The following is a 13,298-nucleotide window of genomic DNA, read 5'->3' on the forward strand; positions in this document are numbered from 1 at the left end:
GGGATAACCTTGCAATATCTGTATTCCGCAAAGCTGTCAGCCCAATGTGCCTAAATTACGAGGTCGACTATGTATCATTGGCCGTGAAAAAACTTTGAGGCCGACTAGAACGGCGCTATATAAACGTTAGTTCACCATTTTCAGCAAATCGCTTGTGTTAATTCCCCGTCGGGAGCGAATCCCACCGCGTCTCCTTGAAGACCATCGACTGAAATTTGGGGGAGTGTAAAGATGGCAGCAATCCGACGGTTGGAGGCCTCCAACGACGGCGCCTCGAAGGAGGGGGATAGAGATTCCACAATCATTTTTGAGAACAAATACGAGTTCTGCGGATACAATTTAAAGATCTCTCGTTTCATCAATGCTAACCTGGGCTTTTCGGCCCATGTTTGGGAAGCTGTAAGTCAACTGATTAACTACAGCGAGGCAAAGACCGTGTTACGCATGCGCAGCGCTGTATTTGCTACCGGGGGGGGGGTGGTAAATAGCGGAAAAAAAGCAGATACTGATCACCTAAATAAAATGAGAAAGTGCAGGAAACATTTGGCAAATCGGGCAGCATTTGTGAAAGAACAAATACTGGACCGTGTCAAAAACCCATCTCAGGAAAATGAAGCCTGAGGTATCAAGTATGTTAAATCTGTTTCTCTCTCCGCAGATGTTTTCTGATATCCGGGGTATCGCCAGAATTTGCTGCTTTTTATGTACTGGAGAGTGAGAACGCTCCGTGTACTTTGTCTCTGTAATGTGCTGCTGGTCGGGATTTTGCCCCATCACTTCAATAAAAAAGGATATATCACCATTCCGGCGTGTCTGTTCTATGCCCAGCTGTAGCAACATGCTTAAAACAACATAGTTGATCTTATTTTTTGGAGGCCCCAGTTCTTGTGTTTAGGTCAGGTGGGAACTCGATGTGGATGGTTAAATGGGGATTGCCAACTCATTGCTTTATCATCTGAGGCTCCAAATCTCTCCCTCTCATCAGATGTCGATGCTGACCACAGTCACAACCCCTTCGCCCTGGCTTGTTGTTAAATGCGTACAACGTGCAGGCGGTGATCTCGATTCCTCTGTGCGCCCATCTTTTGCAGAGAGTGGGCGAAAGAAAGCCAGTCCTTTGTTTTACTATTGTGACCGGAACCGCTACACCAAAACAGGGAGTTTATAGATTTTTTTTAAAATTTAAGATTGGTGCCGCAACCAGCGCTACAGTTATACGGAAACCATTGTTGCAGCCGTGCTATGGACTGATAGACCGCCCAAAGGGTTAAAAACGAAAACACGAGAGACTACAGAAGCTGTAATCGGGAGTGACAAACAATCTGCCAAGGGAACTCAGCGGATGGAAAAGCATCGGTGGGAGGAAAAGAACTGTCGACATTGCGGGGGAAATCCTACAAGTCCTTTCCTCACACATTTGCTGCTCGATCCATTAGGTTGCTCCAGTAGATTCTTCGTCGGCTCCGGTGACGAAAGCCCCCACTAAGGACACGTCTGCAAACAGGGAGTCCCCGCACGTTGTTAAATTCAGAAGATGGACGTTCTTTTCTGCAGATGGCAAAACTAGACACCTCCTCTCTTCACATTTAGCAGTAACGTTTTTCTTGTCTGACATGTGTTTTGATACAATTCATTGCTGTACTGTGGAGGTGTAGTTACCGCGTCGAGTGATTTTTGTGCATTTTCTGACTTACGACAAATCGACTTACGGACGTCTATATAAACGAAACGCATTAGTTACCGGGGGACCTTTTCTTATACGGACACGTAAACTGATGAGACTACGGATTATTACTGGTTTTGCGGGGGGGGGGGACACACTGTGGAGGCAGTTAAATCCCTTTAGCGCGTCAGTTTCCTCTGCAGACGAAACCGCAATCAATCGGGCCTAGTGCTGCTTTCTTTAGATTGCTCGACGGCAACAGTGCGCTGTCGAGTCATGTGTATCTGTACAGATAATTTGTTAACGTGCCCTGCCCTGTATTGACGGTAAAGGCTGGACTTGCATCACTCTCTTCATGAGCCTATTCCGTGTTCCATTATTTTAGGGGGTCGCTCTCTGTCGGTTTTTTGAGAAACAGAACGCCAGTTTTACTGCGAAGAGAGTGATTGAGCTGGGATCGGGCACTGGAATCGTTGGGATTTTAGCAACCTTACTTGGTAAGTGAAAGGCGGGGTAATGAACTGAAATCCAGTCCTTTCTGATATTAACATGGAATCCGGAAAATAATGACGCGGGTGATGGATATGGAGAAAAGAGTTTTATTGTCAAGGACAACAGGAATTCTGCAGATACTGGAAATTCAAGCAACACACATCAAAGTTGCTGGTGAACGCAGCAGGCCAGGCAGCATCTGTAGGAAGAGGTGCAGTCGACGTTTCAGGCTGAGACCCTTCGTCAGGACTAACTGAAGGAAGAGTGAGTAAGGGATTTGAAAGTTGGAAGGGGAGGGGGAGATCCAAAATGATAGGAGAAGACAGGAGGGGGAGGGATATAGCCAAGAGCTGGACAGGTGATAGGCAAAAGGGGATACGAGAGGATCATGGGACTGGAGGTCCGGGAAGAAAGACAAGGAGGGGGGGGGACCCAGAGGATGGGCAAGAAGTATATTCAGAGGGACAGAGGGAGAAAAAGGAGAATGAGAGAAAGAATGTGTGCATAAAAATAAGTAACAGATGGGGTACGAGGGGGAGGTGGGGCCTTAGCGGAAGTTAGAGAAGTCGATGTTCATGCCATCAGGTTGGAGGCTACCCAGACGGAATATAAGGTGTTGTTCCTCCAACCTGAGTGTGGCTTCATCCTTACAGTAGAGGAGGCCGTGGATAGACATGTCAGAATGGGAATGGGATGTGGAATTAAAATGTGTGGCCACTGGGAGATCCTGCTTTCTCTGGCGGAAAGAGCGTAGATGTTCAGCAAAGCAGTCTCCCAGTCTGCGTCGGGTCTCGCCAATATATAAAAGGCCACATCGGGAGCACCGGACGCAGTATATCACCCCAGACGACTCACAGGTGAAGTGTTGCCTCACCTGGAAGGACAGTTTGGGGCCCTAAATGGTGGTAAGGGAGGAAGTGTAAGGGCATGTGTAGCACTTGTTCTGCTTACATGGATAAATGCCGGGAGGGAGATCAGTGGGGAGGGATGGGGGGGGGATGAATGGACAAGGGAGTTGCGTCGGGAGTGATCCCTGCGGAATGCAGAGAGAGGGGGGGAGGGAAAGATGTGCTTAGTGGTGGGATCCCGTTGGAGGTGGCGGAAGTTACGGAGAACAACTTGGATGGTTATTGTCTAGGACACTGTTAAAGCTGTTTAGTTTAGTCAAAAAATAATAAATGTAGTCTGAAGGTATGTCGCTTTCACACGGATTGATCTCTCCTCTCCTGTATAACAAAATCGAGAGTCCCTATCCAAATTCAGTTCTACAGGTGTCCTGCCTGGGTTAAAATTCATACCACACCAACCTAGTTTACTTGACCAATTTTTGTCTTAATAATTATATGACCATTTATTGCAAATGAGGTACTGAGCGGACTTTGATTGTAGGAAAGACTATTAGATTCCCAAGCTATTTGGCCTTTGTGCTGTGCTAGTTTTAAAACAATAAGCAATGCTACTGTCTCCCGAAATAAGATTGAACTCTACCCAGATTTCTTACACTGTTCTTTCTGTGATCACGATAATTAAGGGCGAATAGAAATGGATCTTTTTTTCTCTCTTGGTCAGGTGGAGAGGTGACTGTGACCGATAAGCCAAGCATCCTGAAGCAAATAGAAAACAATGTCTCCATCAACATCCCCTCTGCCTGCAGGCACCGTGTAAAGGTCCGTGCTCTGACCTGGGGTGAAGACCACACGAGCTTTCCCTCCGACTATGACTTCATCCTGGGTTCCGATATTGTTTACAGCTCAGTGAGCTACCCGGCACTCATGGACACATTGCGACACCTCGCCAGCCACAGAGCCACAATTTACCTCTCTTCCGAATTGCGGAAGAGGAATGGCTCGTCCTCTTTTCACAAGCAGCTTCTGCCTCAATATTTTAATTGCCAGGTGGTTGACAGGATAGATGATAAAAATATCATTGTGTATAAAATGTCCAAAATTAGTACAGACCCCGGAGTTGGGTGCTTTAATTAAGTAAGGGAACCTCTATTTCTCTCATCTTCTTCCAGCTTCTTGCTTTTAAAAACCAGCATAATTTATATTATCTGAAAGACTTTGTTCAGATGATTGTTTATGGGACTATTCTCTTTTCTCCCCCCATTGACTGACGGCAGGGGTTGATGCTCGCCCGTGACTTGGTCAAGTGTTCGATTATACTGTGTGGTGATTGGATATAAAACAGTGTAACAACTACAGCTGTTACTTGGGGTCACTGTGGTCTGGCAGCAATAAAGTGGCCAGGAAACTGATGATGGTGCCACACATCTTAATACTACTCCGAGTAACACCAACTCTTATCGATCAATTTGAGAATTTCCATTATTGTGTTATGTAGAAGTAATATTTCAGTGGTGCTTGTCCTGGTTAAGCAGGTTCTTACAGAGAAGACCGATTGTTTTCTCTGTCGGTGGTCAATCTGTTCTGGTTCTCCCATAATGTTCCCAGTTCAGTGTAGTGGTTCGATTTTTACCAATTTTGTTTTCTTGTTAACAAGAACGATGATATTTGAACAATTTGCATGAAATATTCACTTTTCTTTACAACATTTCACAATGACTTTCCCTCACTCGCAAGATCAGAAGGAAATGTGTTCGCTGATGTTCAGCATCTTTCACAGCCCCTAAATAACGAAGCAGTACACACCCAAAATCCGGACTATTTTGAGGTCTGGGCCAGTAGGTGGCAAGTAACACTCGACAAATGTCAGACAATGACAGTATTCAGCAAGAGGTAATCCAACATGCCTCTCCTATATGTAATGGCATTGTGAATAAAAAATAGGCAATAGACAATAGGTGCCAGGAGTAGGCCATTCAGTCCTTCGAGCCAGCACCGCCATTCATTGTGATCATGGCTGATCATCCACAATCAGTATCCTTTTCCTGCCGTCTCCCCATATCCGTTGACTCTGCTATCTTTAAGAGCTCTATCTAACTCTTTCTTGAAAGAATCCAGAGAATTGGCCTCCACTGCCTTCTGAGGCAGAGCATTCCACAGAACCACAACCCACTGTGTGAAAAACCTTTTCCTCAACTCCGTTCTAAATGGTCTACTCCTTATTTTTAAACTGTGGCCTCTGGTTCTGGACTCCCCGAACATTGGGAACATATTTCCTGCCTCTAGCGTGTCCAATCCCTCAATAATCTTATATGTTTCAATCAGATCCCCTCTCATCCTTCTAAATTCCAGTGTATACAAGCCCAGTCGCTCCAATCTCTCAACATATGACAGTCCCGCCATCCCAGGATTAACCTCGTGAACTTACACTGCACTCCCTGAATAGCTAGAATGTCCTTCCTCAAATTTGGAGACCAGAACTGTACACAATACTCCAGGTGTGGTCGCACCAGGGCCCTGTAATCTGCCTTCCTGTTCTTGCCACCAAAGTGGATAACTCACATTCATCCACATTAAACTGCATCTTCCATGCATCTGCCCACTCACCCAACCTGTCCAAGTCACCCTGCATTCTCATAACATCATCCTCACATTTCACACTGCCACCCAGCTTTGTGTCATCTGCAAATTTGCTAATGTTACTTTTAATCCCTTCATCTAAATCATTAATTTATATTGTAAATAGCTGCGGTCCCAGCACCGAGCCTGGCAGTACCCGACTAGTCACTGCCTGCCATTCTGAAAAGAACCCATTAATCCCTACTCTTTGTTTTCTGTCCCCCAACCAATTTTCTATCCATGTCAGTACCCTACCCCCAATACCATTTGCTCTAATTTTGCCCACTAACCTCCTATGTGGGACCTTATCAAAGGCTTTCTGAAAGTCCCGGTTCACTACATCCACTGGCATTCCCATGTACATTTACATAGTTACATTCTCAAAAAATTCCAGAAGATTAGTCAAGCATGATTTCCCCTTCGTAAGTCCATGCTGACTCGGACCTATCCTGCTACTGCTATCCAAATAGGCCGCTATTTCATCTTTTATAATTGATTCCAGCATCTTCCCCACCACTGATGTCAGATTAACTGTTCTATAATTGCCTGTTTTCTCTCTCCCTCTTTTCTTAAAAGGTGGGATAACATTAGCTACCCTCCAATCCGCAGGAACTGATCCTGAATCTATAGAACACTGGGAAGTGATTATCAATGCGTCCACGATTTCTAGAGCCACCTCCTTAAGTACCCTGGGATGCAGTCCATCAGGCCCTGGGGTTTTATCAACCTTCAGTCCCATCAGTTTACCCAACACCATTTTGTGCCTGATGCAATTTTCCTTCAGTTCATCTGTTACCCTAGGTCCTCTGGCCACTATTACATCTGGGAGATTGTTTGTGTCTTCCCTAGTGAAGACAGATCCAAAGTACCTGTTCAGCTCATCTGCCATTTCCTTGTTCCCCATAATAATTTCACCCGTTCCTGTCTTCAAGGGCCCAACTTTGGTCTGAACTAATTTTTTTCCTCTTCATATACCTAAAGACGCTTTTACTATCCTCCTTTATATTCTTGGCTAGTTTACCTTCGTACTTCATCTTTTCCTCCCGTATTGCCTTTGTAGTTATCTTCTGTTGCTCTTTAATCCTCCGGCTTCCCGCTCATCCTTGCTATGTTATACTTCCTCTCTTTTATTTTTATACTGTCCTTGACTTCCCTTGTCATCCACGGTCGCCCCTTACTCCCCTTAGGATATTTCTTCCTCTTTGCAATAAACTGATCCTGCACCTTCTGTATTATTCCCAGAAATACCTGCCATTGTTGTTCCATCGTCATCCCTGCTAGGGTATCTTTCCAGTAAACTTTGGCCAGCTCCTCCCTCATGGGTCCATAGTCCCCTTTGTTCAACTGTAATACTGACACTTCCAATCTTCCCTTCTCCCTCTCAATTTGTAGATTAAAACATCATATTATGGTCACTACCTCCTAATGGCTCCTTTACCTCGAGTTCCCTTATCAAATCTGGCTCATTACACAACAGTAAATCCAGAATTTCCTTCTCCCTGGTAGGCTCTAATACAAGCTGCTCTAAGAATCCATCTCTAAGGCATTCCACAAACTCCCTTTCTTGGGGTCCAGTACCAACCTTATTTTCCCAGTCTACCTGCATGTTGAAATCCCCCATCACAACCGTAGAAATACCTTTGCAACATGCCAATTTTAACTCTTGATTTAACTTGCACCCTATATCCAGGCTTCTGTTTGGGGGCCTGTAGATAACTCCCACCAGGGTCTTTTTGCCCTTACAGTTGCTCAGTTCTGTCCATACTGACTCTACATCTCCTGATTCTATGTCCCCCCCTCGCAAGTGACTGAATTTCATTCCTCACCAACAGAGCCACCCCACCCCCTCTGCCCACCTGTCTGTCCTTTCGAGAGGATGTATACCCCTGAATATTCATTTCCCAGCCCTGGTCCTCTTGCAGCCATGTCTCTGTTATTCCCACAACATCATAATTGCCAATTTCCAGCTGAGCCTCAAGCTCATCCACTTTATTTCTTATACTCCGTGCATTCATATATAATACTTTTAATCCTTTTAAAGTAATAATTTTACTCCCCTCACCTTTCACACTGATTCCTATTGCACTTTGCCATACTCTCCGATCCCTTCCTGAGCTTCCTGCCCCTTTAATTCTGTTGTTTTTCTTAACTTTTCTTATCCTCTCTTTACCTTTAACCCCATCCTTATATTTCCAGTTCGTACCCTCTCCCCCCACCCCCCCCCCGCCACTACTTAGTTTAAACACACCCGTGTAGCAGTGGCAAACCTGCCTGCCAGAACGCTGGTCCCCCGTCTGTTAAGGTGCAACCCGTCCCTTCTGTACAATTTATCCTTACCCCAAAACAGATCCCAGTGGTCCAAGAATCTGAATCCCTGCTCCCCGCACCAGCTCTTCAGCCACACATTCAGATCCGCTATTTCCCTGTTCCTGCCCACACCAGCACAAGGAACTGGAAGCAAACCGGAGAATTTGAATCCCTCACCACTTAATATCCTTGGGTTTACACTTGATAAGAGATGGAACTGAAGGAACTATATACGCCAAGTGGCCACAGACGCAAGTTGGAAGTTGGGGATCTTCTGCTTAGTAACTCAGCTCCACATTCCCCAAAGCCTGTCCACTACCTACAAGGTTTGTGTCAGGAGACTCTTCACTTGCCTGGATGATCTTCAACATCATTCACACCATGCAGAATAAAGCAGCCCATTTTGAAAGTACCCGTCCACAACTATTCACCCAGTCCACATCCAATGCACAGCAGCGACTGCAGTCTGTACCGTCTGCAGGATGCACTGCAGTAATTCTCCAAGACTCCTGAGCCTTTTGCAAACCCACGACCGCTACCAGCAAGAAGATCAAGGACAGCAAAAGCATAAAGTTGTCCTCCAGCCCACACTGCATCCTGACTTTTAAATATATCATTATTCCTTCACAGTCACTGGGTCAATATCCTGATACTCCCTCAGTAGATTGTGAGACTGTGTGCATAACCACGACCTGATTAGTTCAGTGCCAATTTCTCAAACGCAGTTAGGAATGGACAATAAAATGTTTGCTCTGCCTGCGAAGCTCACATCAATTAAAACAAAAGAGAGCACATGAAGTTTCTTGCCGTATTTCGTTTCACATGTCCCACGGGTAGGGTCAGTCCTCATTTACGAGCGAGGGTAGAGAAGGAAGAGGGTGGTTAGGAATCTCTCTCCTTTCTTGCAACATTTCAGCTAGAAATTGCGGTCTAAACTCTAAAATTAAAATTATTATGACATTGTGCCAAAGCCAATTTCATTTTCAAAATTCTGTTAACGGAAACATGAATCAAATATTGCTGGATTGCTTTGTGCTTTAAACTGATCCCAACTGGTCAGAACCCGATACACTACTTTCAGTGAATACGCGGGAAAGCTCTGCCCTGCACGTATTCCCATCAAAGCGAGCAAGCGTATGCCAAAGTTTGGATAATAAAAGTCATTGCAGCCCCGTAGTTCGCTTGTTTCAGGGGTACTCTTTATTTGGTGTGGGATTAAGGACATGGAAAAGGATAAGCGCCGGCTCCGAACGGGCTTTGATTTCAAGAAATACTTTCCTCGGGGAGCAGGAAGAAAAAAATAACTATCACTCTGATTCCCATTCCATGACGTAGTTAATTATTGTTATTGTAGCTACTTTACCTCTTGCCTCAGCTTAGCTATTCAGCGATTGACACACAACAGGACAAGGATACATCATGCCTTTGAATTATGTAACAACTTCTTTCCGACTCCACTATACTATCCCATTATTTTTCTATCCCTACCCTTTGCCTATTCTACCAAGGCATCCTTTAGAGAGTTAAACTTCATTTCTACATGACTGCTATCATCTTCAACAGATGGCTAACATCTTCAACAACTAAATTGGAGACTGTTAAAATCTGATGAAGATGCGAAGACAGGAAGAGGAAATGAATTGTGAATAATTCATTCAGAAATTGGAAACATTTCTTTTACGAGCAGAATCTGGATAAAACAAATTTAATATCTTCGAAACTACTAATTAGTTACTTTACCTCATTCATAAATGAGGATTGTATCACACTGCATATAATACATTAGGAATAACATGAAGAACTGATAATATTTGATTTCATGCTACCATTAAATTGTATTGTCTCGTGGAATTTGACATGATTTCTTTCCGCTATCATTATTACACACATCTTTTTGTCCTCTACAGGTTTTAATGTCATAGAGTTAAGTTTTTAAATGTTATGGTTAAGATCGAAATAAAAACATCCAAAATAAGTTAACTAAATGATGGAAAGTGGATTGGAAGAGTCAGATAAATGTGATTATGGCAAGTGCGAGCATCAACAAGAGCCGGCTGGGATTAAAGGCCTGTTTCTCTGTTTCTATAAAATGTGCCAGAATGGTAGTAGGTACAATGTCTACTGTTACTACCACTGTAATGTTGAGTATATCAAAGACGTCTGACCTGTTCACAGACTTTTCAAATACAAAGGTAATGTGAGAGAACTTGCTACTAATCACAACTAACTCACACTCAATCTTGCAAAAACGACATTTGAATCTACCATCTTTACCGTACGAACAACAGACATCAAAATACAATTAGGGCATTCAGCCATTCAAGTCTGCGCACCAATCAACCATGGCTGACTTATTTTTCCACTCAACTCCATTCTCCTGCCTCTTCCCCATTATCTTTGAAGCCCCTACTAACAAAGTACATAGCAATTTCAATTTTAAATATAACCAATGGCATGGCCTCCACAGCCAATTGTGGGAAAGAATTCCACAGATTCACCACTCACCCACACCACCAAACACCACCCCCCTCCCACAGCCAGCTAAAGGATTTCCTCCTCATCTCTGTTCTAAAGGAACATCCTTCTATCTGATGTTGTGCACTCAGATTTTAGACACTGCCATAGACTGGAAACATCCTCTGTAGATCCACTCTTGCAAGGCTTTAAATACTCTGTAGGTTTCAAAGAAATCCCCCTGACTCCAGTCAGCACCGGCTCAGAACCATCAAATACGTTAACCCTTTCATTCCCAAGATCATTCTTCTGAACCCTCTGCAATGCCAGCACGTTCTTTCAGAAATATGAGACCCCAAACTGCCCACAGTGTGTTTGACCAATGGTTTATAAAGCCTCAGCATTACATTTTGCTTTTATATTCTAGTCCTCCGAAATTAATACTAATATTTCATTTGCCTTTCTTGCTACCAACTCAACCAGCAAGAAATAGTTAAAGAACAATGTGGTTTTGTGAAAGACAAAGATACAAGAAACACGATATTGAAGTTAAGGATACTATCAGAACGAGCTATTCAAGTGCAAAAAGATTTGTTTGTTTGTTTCATAGACTATACAAAAATATTTTGATAAAGTGAAGCACAATAAGTTATTCGAAATATTACAGGAAACTCTAGATCTAGATTCAAAAGACCTCCGCCTAATCAGAAATCTGTACTGGGGGTAAACTGCCGCTGTAAGAATAGATGGAGAAGTGAGTCAGTTTTCGAAAATCAAGAGAGGTGTTAGACAAGGGTGTGTTTTCTCCCCTGATTTATTTAACGTGTACAGTGAAACAATATTACAAAAAATAAGAGACATCTTGGGAATCAAAGTTGGTGGTGAAATCATCAATAATTTCAGATATGCAGATGACACTGTGTTAAATGCAAATACGGAGGAAGAACTGCAAAATTAATTGATATAGTTGTTGAAGAAAGTGCAAAAATGGGTCTATCTATCAATTGCAAAAAGACAGTATGTACGGTGATATCCAGTAGAACAAGGAATTCCATTATCAGCATTGCCTCAGAGTCATGGTCAAGGGAGAGTGAGGGGCACTCACAGGAAGCATGGCCACAAAATTACCATGTTGAAATGAAAATGGGCACCTCCTCTCCCCCTCCCAACAAACACCAGTCACTAGAGGCTTCATTCTTTACTTTCACTATTTGGTGTTGGTTTATTATTGTCTCATGTACTGAGATAGAGTGAAAAGCCTGACTTGCAAACTGTTGATACCGATCACACATTAAACAAATCAGGGGAGAAAACACACTGTTGTCTATCTATCAACTGCAAAAAGACAGAATGTATGGTGATATCCAAAAAGAAGGAGAATCCTATCTGCAGGCTGAGAATAAAAGGGGAAGACAAAACAAGTACAGAACTTTTGCTACTTAGGAAGCTGGGTGACATCAGATGGCAGGTGTGACTTGGACATCAAACGAAGAATAGGGATAGCAAAAGACACCTTTATGAGAATGAAGAGTATACTGACCAATACTAAACTAGGCATGACAACCCGCCTCAGAGAACGGAAACGTTATGTTTATTCAGTTATGTTATATGGTTCAGAATGTCGGACAATATCTAGTAACATGAGGAAAGGAATTGAAGCAGCAGAGATGTGGTTTTTGAGGAGGATGCAAAGAATATCATGGACAAAACGAATATCTAACGAGGATGTCATGAACAGAGCAAACATAAAAAGAGAAATAATGTGTGAGATCATGAAAAGGCAACGTAACTTCATTGGACATGTGATGAGGAAAGAGGAGTTAGAATGCACGGTAATTATGGGAAAGATTGAAGGGAAGAAAGCAAGAGGAAGACAAAGACAAATGATGATGGAGACAGCAGCAAGAGAACTGGAAATGAATACCAATGAATTGATCCACTTGACCCGAAACAGGAGTGTGTGTACCATGGCAGTCAAAGCTCAAACTGGGCATGGAACCTGATGATGATGATGACGATAACCCTTTGCCTCTTTTCCAGTAAGAAAAATGGAAAGTCGAGCTCCCTGTCATATGTACAACTACGTGAACAGTATACGCAGGTGCATTGGAAAACTCACTTGCAGCAGCATCACAGAACATGTCATTAGATACTCAATATGCACAAGAAGCAAAAAAACATTAAATATCTCAATAAACTAACTGAGAAAAATAACATGTACAAAGTGGTTATAGAATTATTATACTAAGGTAGTAATTATGGTTTGATGGTTGATTCAAGAACCAAAAGGTTGAAGGAATGTTCTGGAAACTACTGTTCCTGAAAGTGATGGTGTGGGACTTCAGGTTCTGTACCTCCTGTCCAATGGTAGCTGAGAGAGGATGACATGGCCTGGGTAGTGGAGATGTTTAACAAAATATGCTGCCTTTTTGAGGAAGCACCTGATGTAGATACTTGAAGTGGCGGGGAGGGTGTTGCCAGTGATGTATCGGGTTAGGTCCCCTGCTCTCTGCAGAAATAGGATGGTCACCAGTAAGCACTACGTGTCCTCTAACTTACATGGTTTCCTTGTATGCATTTCGGCTCATCTTTCTTTAGTGAAGTCTTCCAGTGTTCCAGTGTCTCAATATAAGCCTGTCCTTCAGTGTATGCATGGCCCGTTTTCCTCATCCCTCAAGAGTTTACATTTGGGTCCTCCACTATCCTGTTGCTTTTGGTCTCAGTATTGCTCTCCACAGCTACAATCAGTATAGGACTTCACTAGATTATCCTCTGCCAGCCCTTAGTAGCCGCCAACCCTAACATGTACAAACTGCCCCTTCGCCGCCAAGGAATTTTACGCTTCGTATCGTTTGCTTCGTTTTTCGGCCTACACCAGAGGTCGCGATCTGTCCAACCGGAGAATATAGTGGATTGGC

The 13,298-nt window shown here is 43.4% G+C and overlaps 1 protein-coding gene across 1 annotated transcript; it reads left to right on the forward strand.

The window, feature by feature from the left end:
• Positions 1-231: 231 nt before the first annotated feature.
• LOC134359758 (EEF1A lysine methyltransferase 3-like) lies at positions 232-4,137 on the forward strand. Its single transcript, XM_063073796.1, has 3 exons — positions 232-399; positions 2,049-2,160; positions 3,725-4,137. Exons 1-3 carry the CDS (start codon positions 232-234, stop codon positions 4,135-4,137), a joined length of 693 nt encoding a protein of 230 aa, XP_062929866.1.
• The last annotated feature ends 9,161 nt before the right edge of the window (positions 4,138-13,298 follow it).

The sequence above is a fragment of the Mobula hypostoma genome, chromosome 1, assembly GCF_963921235.1.
Source record: "Mobula hypostoma chromosome 1, sMobHyp1.1, whole genome shotgun sequence".
In the NCBI taxonomy this organism is placed as follows: Eukaryota; Metazoa; Chordata; class Chondrichthyes; order Myliobatiformes; family Myliobatidae; genus Mobula; species Mobula hypostoma.

Bases quoted from the DNA above. Each gene is read 5' to 3' on its own strand.
- LOC134359758 (XM_063073796.1), top strand. From the start codon at position 232: ATGGCAGCAATCCGACGGTTGGAGGCCTCCAACGACGGCGCCTCGAAG. The intron at 400-2,048 runs GTAAGTCAACTG...CCATTATTTTAG, and splicing joins CGGCCCATGTTTGGGAAGCT to GGGGTCGCTCTCTGTCGGTT. The intron at 2,161-3,724 runs GTAAGTGAAAGG...TCTCTTGGTCAG, and splicing joins GATTTTAGCAACCTTACTTG to GTGGAGAGGTGACTGTGACC.